The following is a 14,145-nucleotide window of genomic DNA, read 5'->3' on the forward strand; positions in this document are numbered from 1 at the left end:
TTCAAGGTATTAATATGTTTATATTAGAATATTTTTCCAAAACAAAAGTATATTTTAGGGATGCACTACACATGTATGGCATACTTAGGGCAGAACACTAATTTCCGGGCTGTTGGGAATTATGGGAGTTCAAGTCCAAAACACCTGAGGGATGAGGTTTGCCCATGCCTGATCTAGATTGACAGACACTGGGCTGTGAAAAGCTCTGTTCCCAAAACAGAAATGTATTTTCTTTCCTTCTGACGCAATGTGACAAATCTACAACCAGAATCTAAAGGGCATCTTCTATCTGTGTGCCTTTCATTTTACAGGGTTGCTGGTTCGGGGAGTGGATTTTAATCAACCAGCCGACAATTACACCGTTTGTCAAGGGGACAATGCAACACTAAGGTCAGTTTGTGCCCCTAACTGGGGTATATATGTGTTCAAAGAGTATATCTGTTCATCTACTGTTTCATTTTTGGCATATACATGCTTCCTTCTCTTTCCAGACACAGTAAAATGTCACTAACTTTGCTTTCTTGACATCTCCATAGAGTGGGATGGGATTGAGTCCCCGTAATACAGTTCACTAGATCAGCAACCCCAAGAAGACCCTCAAACCTATAAGTTATAGGTTGTGGCTGGGCTGTGGCGCAGGCTGTTGAGCAGCTGCAATAAATCACTCTGACCATGAGGTCATGAGTTCGAGGCCAGCCCGTGGCGGGGTGAGCACCCGTCAATTAAAAATAAAAAATAGCCCCTGCTCGTTGCTGACATAGCAACCCGAAAGATAGTTGCATCTATCAAGTAGGAAATAAGGTACCACTTATAAAAGTGGGGAGGCAAGTTTAACTAATTTATGACCTGGAATGAGGAAGTGCCGTCAGAGTGGATGATGAAGCAGCTGCTCCCCCCTGTGGCCAGAATCGAACATCCCCTCAGGAGAAGGTTAAATTGCCTCTGCGTTTGTCTGTCTCGGTCTCTGTTTGATGTGTTTATGGGCATTGAATGTTTGCCCTATGTGTGTATAATGTGATCCGCCCTGAGTCCCCTTCGGGGTGAGAAGGGCGGAATATAAATACTTTAAATAAATAAATAAATAAATAAATAGTATATAATATACAATATAATATACAATATTATATTATATTATATATAATAATATAATATATTGGATATACATATATTGATAATAATATTATAATGTAATACAATATACCGTATATACTCGAGTATAAGCCGGCCCGAATGTAAGCCGAGGCACCTAATTTTATCACAAAAAACCCTGGGAAAACCTTGACTCCAGTATAAGCCGAGGGTGGTAAATTTCAGAATTAAAATCAGATACCAATATAATTACATTAATTGAGGCATCAGTAGGTTAAATGTTTTTGAATATTTACATCAAACTCTAATTTAAGATAAGACTGTCCAACTCTGATCAAATCATTATTCTCATCTTCTTCAATGTAAATGTGCTTATGTATCCTTTTAATAATAATAGAGTAAAATAATACATGTAATAATAATAATTACAGGAAAATAATACATGTAGTAATAAATAGAGTAAAATAATAAATATAATGTAAATGTGCTTATGTATCCTTTTAATAATAATAGAGTAAAATAATACATGTAATAACAATAAATACAGGAAAATAATACATGTATTAATAAATAGAGTAAAATAATAAATATAATAATAATAATATCAGAGTGAAATAATAAATGTAATAATAATAATAATAATAATAGAGTAAAATAAATGTAATAGTAGCAATAATAATAGTGAAAAATAATAAATGTATATATTCTCAAGTATAAGCTGACCCAAATATAAGCCAACCAGGATCCTCACCCGAGTATAAGCCGAGGAGAGCTTTTTCAGTCTTAAAAAAAGGGCTGAAAAACTAGGCTTATACTCGAGTATATACAGTAATACTAATAATAATACAATAATATTAAATATATATTATATATTACATGTAATATTACTAATAATATTACAGTATAGTGATATAGTTCAATATAGTAATATATAATACTCATATTGTGTTATGCTAATAATATAATATATTGTATGTACATATAATTTGTAAGACATGTTGAGTCCCCTTCGGGGTGAGAAGGATAGGATATAAATGTAGTAAATAAGTAAACAAGCTGATTTTCTGGGGCTGCCTGAAATTATAGATAAACATAACTCCCACCCAAAACAATCTCCAGAAAATGGTAAAAAAAAATGGCAGAAAAAGACCAAAATGGCATAACTGACATCACATCACCGTGGCTGCATTGAAATATGTGGCCCTCTTTGCAGTTGCCCACTCCTGCCTTAAATCCTTTCGACTTCCAAAAGTTTTAGATTTCAGTTCTCCAAATCCATGATTATGGAAATAAACATTGGCAATAGATTAGTGAGGACATTGTGCATGTTTCTTCTTGTATTTGGCATTCCATAACATCTCACAGAAATAACTCAGTTTTTCTTTTTGCTATTTAATAAAAAAATGTCTATATTTATACCTTGCCCATCTCACTCCGAAGGGGACTCAGAGCAGCTTTACACACAGGCAACAATTTAATACCATAGAAGCATCATGCAATTAAGATAAACATTTACATTAAAATCAAAGAATTAAAACATCTAACCACTACGCCACTTATTAAAACCACATAGTCCAAGATCATAATCTGGAACCATTCCAGTTGTAATCGCACATATTCCGTATCCATTTATTGCACAACAATTACTATCCAAAGGCTTGGTCCCATAGTTACGTTTTTACTTTCTTTCTGAAGGCCAGGAGGGAGGGGGCTGATCTAATATCCACAGTTGAGGGGCCACCACTGAGAAGACCCTGTCTCTCGTCCACACCAACTGGCTTGCAAAGGAGGTGGGACCGAGAACCGGGCCTCCCCAGAGGATCTTAATCTCTGAGATGGTTCATAGAGGGAGATACATTCGGACAGGTAAGTTGGGCCGAAACCGTTTAGGGCTTTATAGGCTAAAGCCAACACTTTGAATTGTGTCTGGTAGCAAACTGGCCGCCAGTGGAGCTGATGTAACAAGGGGGTTGGTTACATCTGCTATGCGGAAAAATCTTTTTCTTATGTAGAAAATGCTAATTCTGCCCTGGAAAATTGTTTTCCACTTCGAAATAATGCAGAAGACTTGTTTTATGCCCAGAAAACAGGGTTTTGGGATAGAAATATCAATAATTTTCTCTGTGTTCCTGCACCACACTGTGTAACTTTTGACCATGACAAGAAATAATATGGGAGGATATTCCTTATTTGCCTCAGTAGAGTTATTCTTCCTCTCAAGACACTATGAAAAAAACATCTAAAGGACCAAACTTTGAGAATCACTGGCTTAGATATAATTAAACAGAGGAGGATGGCTCCATTGAAAGTAGGATGGGGAATCCTGTGGGTTTTAGTCTTTAAAGGAACTATCCATGGTTCTGAACCTTTCCCCCAAACTAGTTTTTTAACCATTCCTTGAAATGCAGAACATACATGATCTTATTGATTAATGAATCTACCAAACTCTTAGGATAATGTAAAATGATTCTGAGGCTGATCAACATAAATACATGTGGAAAATTCAATTACTTTCATGTTTTCTTGGCATTTGAATTTTACAACGCTCACCCTAACATGTGATGAAATCTTTATCAAATATATTTCTTTGATTTAACCAATATCTTACCATCCCAAGTGAGGTAACCTTTACAGGTATTGCTACATTCCTTTAAAAATGAAATGAAATACTCCCTTATCTCAAAGTTCAGTAGGAAAAGTTATCTCTGGCATGGAGAGTAGCACAACAGGCCAAGAACAGGAACCCCATGCAAGTTAGCGTGACTCAATAAAAGTTAGCTTTCCTGTCATTACAGCTAAGTGTCGTCTTAAAAAGTTTGTGTGAACAGGAAGGTATTTTGCTGCTTTTAAAAAGATGTCAGGAAGGGGGTTGTTTAAACCTCCTTGGGAAGGGAGTTCCAAGAGTTGGAGCGGCCACCGAGAAGGCCCTCAATTTCCTGCTTCTTGGCAGGGGGTTGGACTGGATGGCCCATGAGGTCTCTTCCAACTCTACTATTCTATGATTCTATTATTCTCTTTCGTCGCCACCAACTGCATTTGCGATGGTAGCGGCAATGAGAGGAGGGCCTCACTAGAAGATCTTCGGGCAAGTTGGTATGAGGAAATGTGGTCAGATAGGTAAGTAGGACCCTCAGAGTTCCTTGCAACCTGGAAATATGTTTTCCCTCTGTTTTTCTTAGCCATTTTATCTCGACACAGTCTGCTCTTCCTTGTGTCTTGTTCTGATGAAACACCTTTCCCAGCTTGCTTTGTCAATATCCACCCAAAGCCTTCCTTCATAGGCTCCGTTTCCTTTCCCTCTAATGCTTTGTTTCCTTGTGCCACTGTCTTCAAACTGACAGTAAACTGGAAACCTTAGAGTCGACTGGGACTTGCCACTCTGTAACTGTGATTCGCAGTGGAATCACAGCCACCCATAGTCACAGAAACTCAGGGCTTTGACTTCTTTTCCATTATTCAACAGCCCTGTGGCAAAAGGAAAAGACGTGGAAGCAGGTGGTAGTGAACCCATGGGGTTTGAGCTGTTGAAGATCTCCTGCAACACAAACCTTTCCCTTTGCCCCAAATATATCCTCTAGCAGTACAACTCGCTTTCATTTCCAATTTCCAGCCTTCCTAGATCTCCATCTGACACAGCAAATGGAACTTTCCCTGACCCTATTCTCCTTTTCCCCCTTTCTGTCGATCCCTGAACCCAGAGCAATTTTGTGCCGCCAGCACAGCATTTCAATCATTTAGCCCCCTCTGGTTTATTAAAGTTTCATTGTACCATTTGGACGGCATTTAAATAAAAGATACCACCACCCCCGCCCCTTCAGCCAAATGCACTATTACCTGCTCAGATCGTGCTAATAGCAGCCAGCAATGACTTACAGAATGGCTAATAACTCTGTCAAGTGTGGCATAAATTTACCAGGGTTTGATTTTTAATACTATTGCATTGTTTCAAAATGAGACCCTCACTTGTGTCTGAGGGAATAATAATATCCTGGTGTTGGAGGAAATAACAGTTCCTCTCTCTGTATAAAGATCGGTTCTCTGCTTGCACTTGGCTGCTGAACAGAAACCCGAGAGTCTCCCTATGGTCTTCAGCCCCCTTTCCATAACCCAATTCCTGTCTTCTCTCCCACGCATCCCCCCACACAAGGGGGAACACATGCCTGGAAATGGTTTCTTAAAAATGAATGCACTGCACCTCATTTTAAATAATAGAACTTCTTGGCCAAGTCCTACATTACAATCTGTGTTTCATAACTTTACAAATCAGTAGCTGCGTTGTACAAAAGCAATTAAATTCTGTTACTGAATTTGCAGAGATGCACATATGACATTTCTGATGTGCACTGGGCACTTCTGGTGTACATTAAGTATTTGTGGTGCACCTCTGGGTCCTTATGTACACTGGGCACTTGTGATGTATGTACACTGGGTGCCATTGTAGCATATCAGGCACTTGTGATACACTTTGGACACTTGTGATACTCACTGGGAACTTGTGTTGCACATCAGGCCCTTGTGGTGCACACTGAACCCTTCTGACGCACACTAGGCATTTTTGATGGACACCAGGCACTTGCAATGCACAATAGGCACTTCTGGTGTACATAAAGCACTTGTGATGCACCTCTGGGCCATTATGTACACTGCGCACCACTGTAGCATATCAGGCACTTGTGATACACTTTGGATACTTGTGATACACACTGAGAACTTGTGTTGCAAAGCAGTCCCTTATGGTGCACACTGAACCCTTCTGATGCACACTAGGCATTTTTGATTGACGCCAGGCACTTGCAATGTACACTGGGCACTTCTGGTGCACATCAGGCACCTGTGATGCCCCTCTGGGCCCTTATATACACTGGGCACCACTGTAGCATATCAGGAACTTGTGATACACTTTGGGCACTTGCGATACACATTTGGAACTTATGATGCACATTGTGCAGTTCTGGGCATATCAGGCCCTTGTGGTGCACACAGGACCCTTCTGATGCACACTATGCATTTTTGATGCACACCAGGCACTTGTAGTGCACAGCAAGCACTTGGCACACATCAGGTTCTTCTGATGCACATTAGTCACTTGCGATAAGCATTGGTCACACTGGATACCTCTGATTCACACTGGGCAACACTTTGGGTGTACATTAGGCACTCATGTTGTGCTCTGGCCTTTCCTAACCAGTATCTAGATGAACATTAGGAAATGTTTTGATATGCGTCAATGTTTGTTGTGTATCAGGACATGGTGCACCCATCACTACATCATTGCACAAGGGATGCCCATCACATTCTCATGTCACGACAAAACCACGTGGATATTGATATTGTGAAACCACTGAATCCAATTTCATGTAAGTCCATTTAAGAAGATATACATCTGAAGCAGATGACCAGCTGTTATTTTTACTGTTAGTATGATATTAACAGTTCGACTAATCCTTAACGTTTTGCATAATTTGAATTTGTTTCTGGAGAGGGGGTGAATCATTTCATTAATGTTAGCCAATTAAAAAATTAAAATGCAACATTACAAACAATTAACACAACAAATTGTTAAAGCTTTGACCAAAACAATTAACCGTTCTAGATTAATTTCTGAATTAATGTTAATGTTAACACATTAGCACATTCATGCTAATGTTTTCAGGCTCTGAAACCCTAACCCATATTTCAGTTGTATCAGTTGTCTTTATTTTTCTTGCAAAAGAGCAACATGGATACTGAGATATGTGGGTGTTTTGCAACTGAAAACTTGGGCACATGTTATTAATGAGGAAAATGGACAAGATACAAGAGGCTGCAACAGTTTGCTTTTGCCTGAACTTTCTAAGAAGGAGACCACAGTGGCACAGTGGGTTAAACCACTAAGCTGCAGAACTTGCTGCCCAGAAGGTTGACAATTTGAATCTGCAGACAGGGGTGACCTCCCATTGTTAGCCCCAGCTTAAGCCAACCTAGCAGTTCGAAAACATGCAAATGTGAGTAGATCAATAGGTACTGCTCTGGCAGGAAGTTAACAATGCTCCATGCAGTCATGCTGGATACATGACCCTGGAGGCCTCTACTACAACGCCTGCTCTTCGGCTTAGAAATGGAGATGAATACCAATCCTCTAGAATCAGACACAACTAAACGTAATGTTTACCTTTACCTTCTGAATAGGACCAGAGTTTACCATCTACTTTCCTTTCCACCTCTCCTGAGTTATTAGAGTACAATCTGCCTTTGTCTTTTGAGCAATTGAAATAAGTTGAAGACAAAGGGGGAAAGTGGAAACAGAACCAGAGAAAAAAAGGCATCTGTAGGGAGTGCTCCAATTGGGTGTTTCTGTATGATGGGGTTGGACTGGAGGACATCCCTTCCAAATGATTCTGTGATTCTAGTGTCATTTCACATTGACATGCAACTGTGCACAAGCATTGGGCATTGCACATCCATGTGCAACAGCACCACGAGCAGGGTGATATTTCTATAGCCTTGAATTGCATGGTTCCACTCTGTGTCAGACAAAATGCACAACTGAAGTGTTGTGTGGTTTTTGGGCTCAGAACAGATCCTCTGAAGCTGCCAGCCACAGATGCAGACAAAATGTCAGAAGAAAAGGCTAGAACACAACCATATAGCCTGGAAACCACACAACACTCCAGTGAAAGCCTTCGACAATAAAATCCACAACCACTTCTGGCCTTAGCCTCTTTGGACATCATGTGTTGAGGCAAAACTTCAGAAATGAGGATCTTTCCTGCCTTCAGAGGCTCAACTTATTCCTCACAACCCAGAAAAATCAGCAGAAGCAGATATTTCATACCAGCTTGAACCCCTGAAATGACCTGGCAAAACTGGACTCTTGTTGTTCTCCTTCAACTGAACTTTTTCAGGCACTGATAGTACGTAGACTAAAGAATCAAACACTAAGTTGTATGATGACAAGAATTGTCGCCACGCCTTCTCATGGATGAGAAAGCTGCTTGCCATCCATCCTATGCCCATTTCCGTGGGAGTAAGCGCATTGCTGAGCATATGAAAGGCCCTTCTGAGGCTGCAATGTGCTTGTAAAAGACTTCCTATTTAATGATATTTCAGTGATAATGAATGGGGAAAGTCATTCCTTTTGCAAGGACGTGCAAATAAGAAACAAGCTGTCTGCCGAAGTTAGCTCCCAACGCACCTTAAAAGCAGTCCCAGGATCACTGTATACCAGTTATTCTATCCCACTAAAATGTTGTCTGGTCAATGCAAATATTGCTAGTTTTACAGGAAGGGTTCTTCACTGCCCCCCCAGTTTATTTTAACAAAGAGTCTACTTGGCAGTACTAAACAGTCATAAAAAAAAGAATAATAACTCTTGTCTTATTGCTCAAAAACAACACAAACCATTTCTAAACTTTCACCATAAAAAAATCTTCATTTGGTTTATCCTTTAAAACCCATGCTAGTTTGGCAATTTGGGACAACTCAGCAACCTTATAATTCCATTGTTTCAATAATAATAATAATAATAATAGTAATAATAATAATACTTTATTTTTATACCCCGCCTCCATCTCCCCAAAGGGACTTGGGGCAGCTTACATGGGGCCAAGCCCGGATAAAAACAGCAAACCAAATAAAAACATCAAAAAAAATACAGAAACAGATATTAAAATTCAACACTAAACATAACAAAAATATAAAATGATAATCATATTAAAACATGGATTTGGCACCCAAGTAGAGGGTGTAAAAAACAAACTGTGCCTCAGTCTGTTTCTGTGTTTGAGCAAAAAATCTTCTTGCACCTGTTATTATGAATCGAAGACGTAATCCGTATTTGCTATCCAATTCATTGTAGATAATATGCCCATTCTAGTAGCATTGCAAAGTCGACCTTGATTTGTTTGGATTAACATATACCTTTTAGACTAATTTTTTTTTCACCTTTGAAGTCCACTGCGTATGAAAAAGCCCTTCTTATCTTGACATCCATCAGATTGGTTTGAAACTTTCTAGGATGTTTTTGACAGCTTATTTGGGGTGAGATACCATCTCTATACATCACTTTATGCATGTTTCTTTTGAATTGCTGCACAAAATGAATTTCATGTCTTTGGTCTACATTTTTCTCATACATCCACAGGAACATTATGCCCCAAATTTTTAATACAATGTTTTATAGTCGTGGTTCCCAACTATTTTTTGACCAGGGACCTCCTTTCAACAGAAAGGAGGAAACCGTGAAAATGAATAAAATCTGGCTACCAGTAATTTAAAAAAAAACCTCTAAAATCAGGGCAGAAAATAAAGAATAACACTAAAAAAACTGAGGAATTCCAGACATGAAACAATCAGGGCCAGCTAACACCTCGCAACAAAGGATTTTCCCAGACAGGAAGCAGCCAGGCTTTGAAGCTGAAAGGCCATTCAGTGCTAATCAAGGTGGCTGTCAGGACCCAGGCTGCAGAGCACCAATAACCATGCGCAGAGACCAGAATCTATCTAATATCTTTATTAAAGGAATATATAAAGTCAATAAAAACAAGTGAAGAATATAGTTCAGAAGCAGACCTTTCAGATGAGGTCTAATTTAGTCCAGGAATAAATTGTCCAATATAAGATATTAAGGTCCAAAGTTATAATCCAATAACCGAAACACACACTTTGCCAAGCAACAGTGTGGGGAGAAGACAAGGTCCTTTAGTCCATTGAAACTTGACAACTAGGCTGGAAAACAAACTTGATACTTGGCTAGAACAAGACTTGAAACGAGGCAACAAGAAGCAAAAACAAGGTCCATGGCAAACGCGAAACAAGGCAGGCTTGAACTTGATCCGGGAAACAAGGAACTGGAGTCCACACACGATCTCACTCCTCGAGCTGACGAATTGACTCCGCAAGGTTCCCCTTGCGGCAAAACACCTATATAGGGTCTCGTTTCCCCGCCAGAAGAACACTTTCCCTGGAGAACGAGAAGCGAAACTCAACTCTGTCCAGATGCATGACTCCTTAGAATTTCCCAAGGGAAACAGACTTAATCAGCTAGTTGTTTGGCTGCAATCCTGACGCTCCGGCGATTAGCCTCCCTGGCCCCTCTATCTCTATTATAATTGTCTTTTCGGGAAAACGGGGGAGAATCCTGCCCAAGGCTTGTTTGGCTGACTTCTTGAGGACAAATATCCTCCAGGTGCAGAGGCTCTGATTCTGACTGAACCGGAGCAAATCCCATGTTTTCCTCCTCATCTGCCACAATAGCACTAGGAACGGGACTACAAGGCCCATGAGACATCACACTATCCCCCTCTTCAAGGCCCCCCTCCAACATGGCCGCTCTCCTCGAGTCGCGGGGCCGCGGCTTGGCGGGGTAGGTTTGATGGAAGCGGCGAACTAAGTCGGGGGCATGGACCGTGGAAGCGTCTTACCAAGAGCGTTCTTCGGGCCCAAAACCCACCCAGTCAATGAGATACTGAAGGCGGCGGCGATGAAAGCGAGAATCCAAAATGTCCTAAACCTCGAATTCTTCCTCCCCGTCCACCAAAACAGGGGCGGGGGCCGGCCGGTCCACATCGGGGCGTACACCATCCGCCGGAAGGAGCATGGAACGATGAAACACCGGATGAATGCGCATGGAGCGCGGAAGTTGTAGTTTGAAAGTCACGGGGTTAAGTTGCGCCACCACTGGGTAGGGACCAATGAAACGGGCATCTAACTTCCGGCAAGGACGGTGGGAGGGCAAAAGGCGAGTGGACAATAGAACCCGATCTCCTACCTTGATCTCGGGGCCCGGCTGGCGATGGCCGTCAGCGTGGCGTTTATAGTCCTTCTTGGCTTGATCCAGTTGTTGGTGCAAGAGTTGTTGCACCGCTGTAAGTTCTTGCAACCAGTCCTCCGCTGCAGGGACTTCTGAAGATTCAATGACAGAAGGGAAGAAACGTGGATGGAAGCCGTAGTTTGCAAAGAACGGGGTTTCTTTAGTTGAAGCCTGGACACCATTGTTGTAAGCAAATTCTGATAGAGGTAACAGGGAAGCCCAATTGTCCTGCTGGTAGTTTACATAACAGCGAAGGTATTGTTCCAAAGTGGCATTGGTGCGCTCAGTTTGCCCCTCCGTTTGGGGATGATGAGCTGAAGATAAACGAGAGTCTATGCCCAATAGTTTCTGTAGTGCCTTCCAGAAACGAGAGGTGAATTGAGATCCACGGTCAGTGACTAAACTCTTGGGCAATCCATGTAGTCGGAAAACATGCTGAAGGAATAAATCTGCAGTCTCTTTGGCCGTGGGGAGACCATCACAGGGAATGAAATGGGCCAACTTGGTAAAAAGGTCCACCACCACTAGGATCGTGGTGAATCCAAGGGAGGGTGGTAGGTCAGTGATAAAATCCGCGGAAATTATCTCCCATGGACGGGATGGAGTAGGAAGGGGATGCAGTAGCCCTGTCGGCTTCTCCCTTCTTGTCTTGGAACGCTGGCATACCGGGCAGGTATTGACATATTTCTCCACATCCTTGCGGATCTTGGGCCACCAGAAATCCCGTAGGATCAGGTGCATGGTTTTGAAAAGTCCAAAATGTCCTGCTGGCTTGCAGTCATGACACAGATGAAGTGCCTTTTCTCTGCCTGGACCTGGAGGGATGTAAACATGATTCCTGTAGCATAGTAGCCCATCCTTTAGTGAGAAAGGGAAACGTAGTCCTTGGCGAATCTGTTCTTGAGCCCAGGCATCTGCCTGCTGACTGGCTCTAATTTCTTGAGCGCAAAGGGGTTCTGGGTTAGAAGGAGTTGGTTCAATTGAAGTGGATTTGGTGTTTCCCACTGTGAGCGTGGCAAAGTTTTCGGGCTGCAGCAATCGAGATTCGAAGGTCTCTCTGCGTCCCGCAGCATACTCTGGTTTCCGTGATAGAGCATCTGCCTGCTTGGTCTGAGCCGGGGTTACATAATGGATCTGGAAGTAAAAACGTTCAAAGAATAAAGCCCAGCGCTGTTGCCTTTGATTTAGCTTTTGTGCGGTCCTTAGGTTTTCCAAATTTCGATGATCAGTATGAACCTCAATGGGAAATTTGGCCCCTTCTAACCAATGTCTCCAATTTTCAAAGGCTGCCTTTATGGCCAAAAGTTCTTTCTCCCAAATAGTGTAATTTCTCTCTGGGGCTGTTAGTTGACGGGAGTAATAGGCACAAGGGTGAAGATGTTCTCCCACTGGTTGCATGAGTATAGCCCCAATTGCCACATCAGAGGCGTCAGCCTGCACAACAAAAGGGGTTTTAGGATCAGGGTGCTGTAGAATTGGCTGGGTCGTGAATAACTTCTTTAGTTGCTGGAACCCTTTCTCTGCTTGCTCCGTCCAGCGGAAAGGCTGTTTCCCACGGATGCAGCTGGTGATTGGGTCAGACCAGCGGGCAAAGTCTGGGATGAATTTGTGGTAGTAGTTCGCGAACCCCAGGAAGCGTTGCACTTCCTTCTTGTTGGTTGGTGCCCGCCATTCCAATACTGCTGAAACCTTTGCTGGGTCCATGGAGAGCCCTAATGGCGAGACGCGGTATCCCAGGAAATCTACCTCTTGTAGATCAAAGGCGCATTTCTCTAACTTGGCATATAGTCCATGATCTCGCAATCGTTGTAGCACCATTCTGACGTGTTGCTCATGTTCCGATTGTGATCTAGAAAACACCAAAAAATCGTCAAAATATATGATCAAGAACCGATCTAGATAATCCTGGAAGATATCGTTGACAAAATGCTGGAACGTTGCGGGAGCTCCGGATAAACCGTAATTCATGACCAGGGACTCTAATAATCCGAATTTGGTCTGGAAGGCTGTTTTCCACTTGTCCCCTTCTCTGATGCGAACTAAATTGTAAGCCCCCCGGAGATCCAGCTTGGTGTAAACCTTGGCCCCTCGGAGCCGGTCTAATAGGTCTGAGATCAAAGGCAGGGGGTAACGATTCCGCTTGGTGATATTGTTCAAGGCTCTATAGTCCACAACCAAGCGTAGGTCCCCTGACTTCTTTTTCACAAACATCACTGGGGAAGCTGCTGGGGATTGAGAGGGTTGGATAAACCCCTTGCGAAGGTTTGACTCTATAAACTCCCTGAGAGCTTCTTGCTCTGGTTCAGTCAGGGAGTAGAGGTGTCCTCGCGGAATCGGGGGCCCCTCCACCAAGTCAATGGCACAGTCGTAGGGTCTATGTGGGGGTAGTTTCTCAGCTTCCTTTTCATTGAAAACGTCCCAAAAGTCCGAATATTTCTTGGGCAAGGTGATGATGGGCTCGGTGTCTGTGGCATGGCAGACCTTGGCTACTAGACAATGGTTTTGGCAATATCTTGAGGCAAACTGTAGTTCTCTGTTGGACCAGGAGATGTTTGGGTCGTGGAGTGTCAGCCATGGGATCCCCAATATCACAGGGAAGTGGGGCACCTCGGTAACAAAGAAGAAAATTTCTTCCATGTGTTCTCTTATCCACATTCTGGTGGGTTCAGTCCATTGGCTTACTGGACCCGTCTTTAGTGGACGGCCATCTATGGCCTGCACCACCCGGGCATTCTTGAAATCATGATATTGTAATCCTAGAGAGTCGGCATACTCTCTATCGATGAAGTTGTTTGTCGCCCCTGAGTCTATCATGGCATGGATCATGACGGGTCCTTTTTTCGCTGACCACAGCGTGACCACTAGGAGAAATAGGACCCCGGTTTGCGGCTCTTGAGTGGGGTTTTTGACCGGGTTGGCGAGCCTCTCTACGCCCGGTCGCTGGCTTCCCCCGCCGGCTTTGCTCCAGCCGCCTCGGCCGTCTCCGTCTCTGCGGAGGACGCCGCCGCCAGGCGAGTGGCGGGCTTTCTTTTGGCTGGACATTCTCTGGCGAAGTGGCCCCCGTTCCCGCAGTACCAACAGAGGCTCAAACGTTGGCGGCGGGCCTTTTCGGCAACATCTAATCTGGGGCGCACATTGCCCAACTGCATCGGCTCCTCCTCGCTTCCCCTGGGGTTTTGGGCTGGTGGTGGGGGTCTCCACACTGGACATGGCTGAATACTGGTGGAAGCAGGGGTTTTCACTCCGGCTCTTCCACTCTGGCCTCA

General features: G+C 42.9%; 1 protein-coding gene across 3 annotated transcripts in view; it reads left to right on the forward strand.

Annotated features, from left to right (window-relative positions):
• Nucleotides 1-14,145, forward strand: part of iglon5 (IgLON family member 5) — a 245,013-nt gene that overhangs the window by 128,550 nt on the left and 102,318 nt on the right. For all 3 annotated transcript variants that reach the window (XR_010000673.1, XR_010000674.1, XM_008117307.3), the window contains exon 2: nt 312-390. Coding sequence is in view for 1 of the 3 variants with exons in the window: in XM_008117307.3 (XP_008115514.1) it covers nt 312-390 (79 nt within the window). In the remaining 2 variants the exon portion in view is untranslated. The remainder of the gene's footprint in view (nt 1-311; nt 391-14,145) is intronic.

This window comes from Anolis carolinensis, unplaced genomic scaffold (genome assembly GCF_035594765.1).
Source record: "Anolis carolinensis isolate JA03-04 unplaced genomic scaffold, rAnoCar3.1.pri scaffold_10, whole genome shotgun sequence".
Lineage (NCBI taxonomy): Eukaryota > Metazoa > Chordata > Lepidosauria > Squamata > Dactyloidae > Anolis > Anolis carolinensis.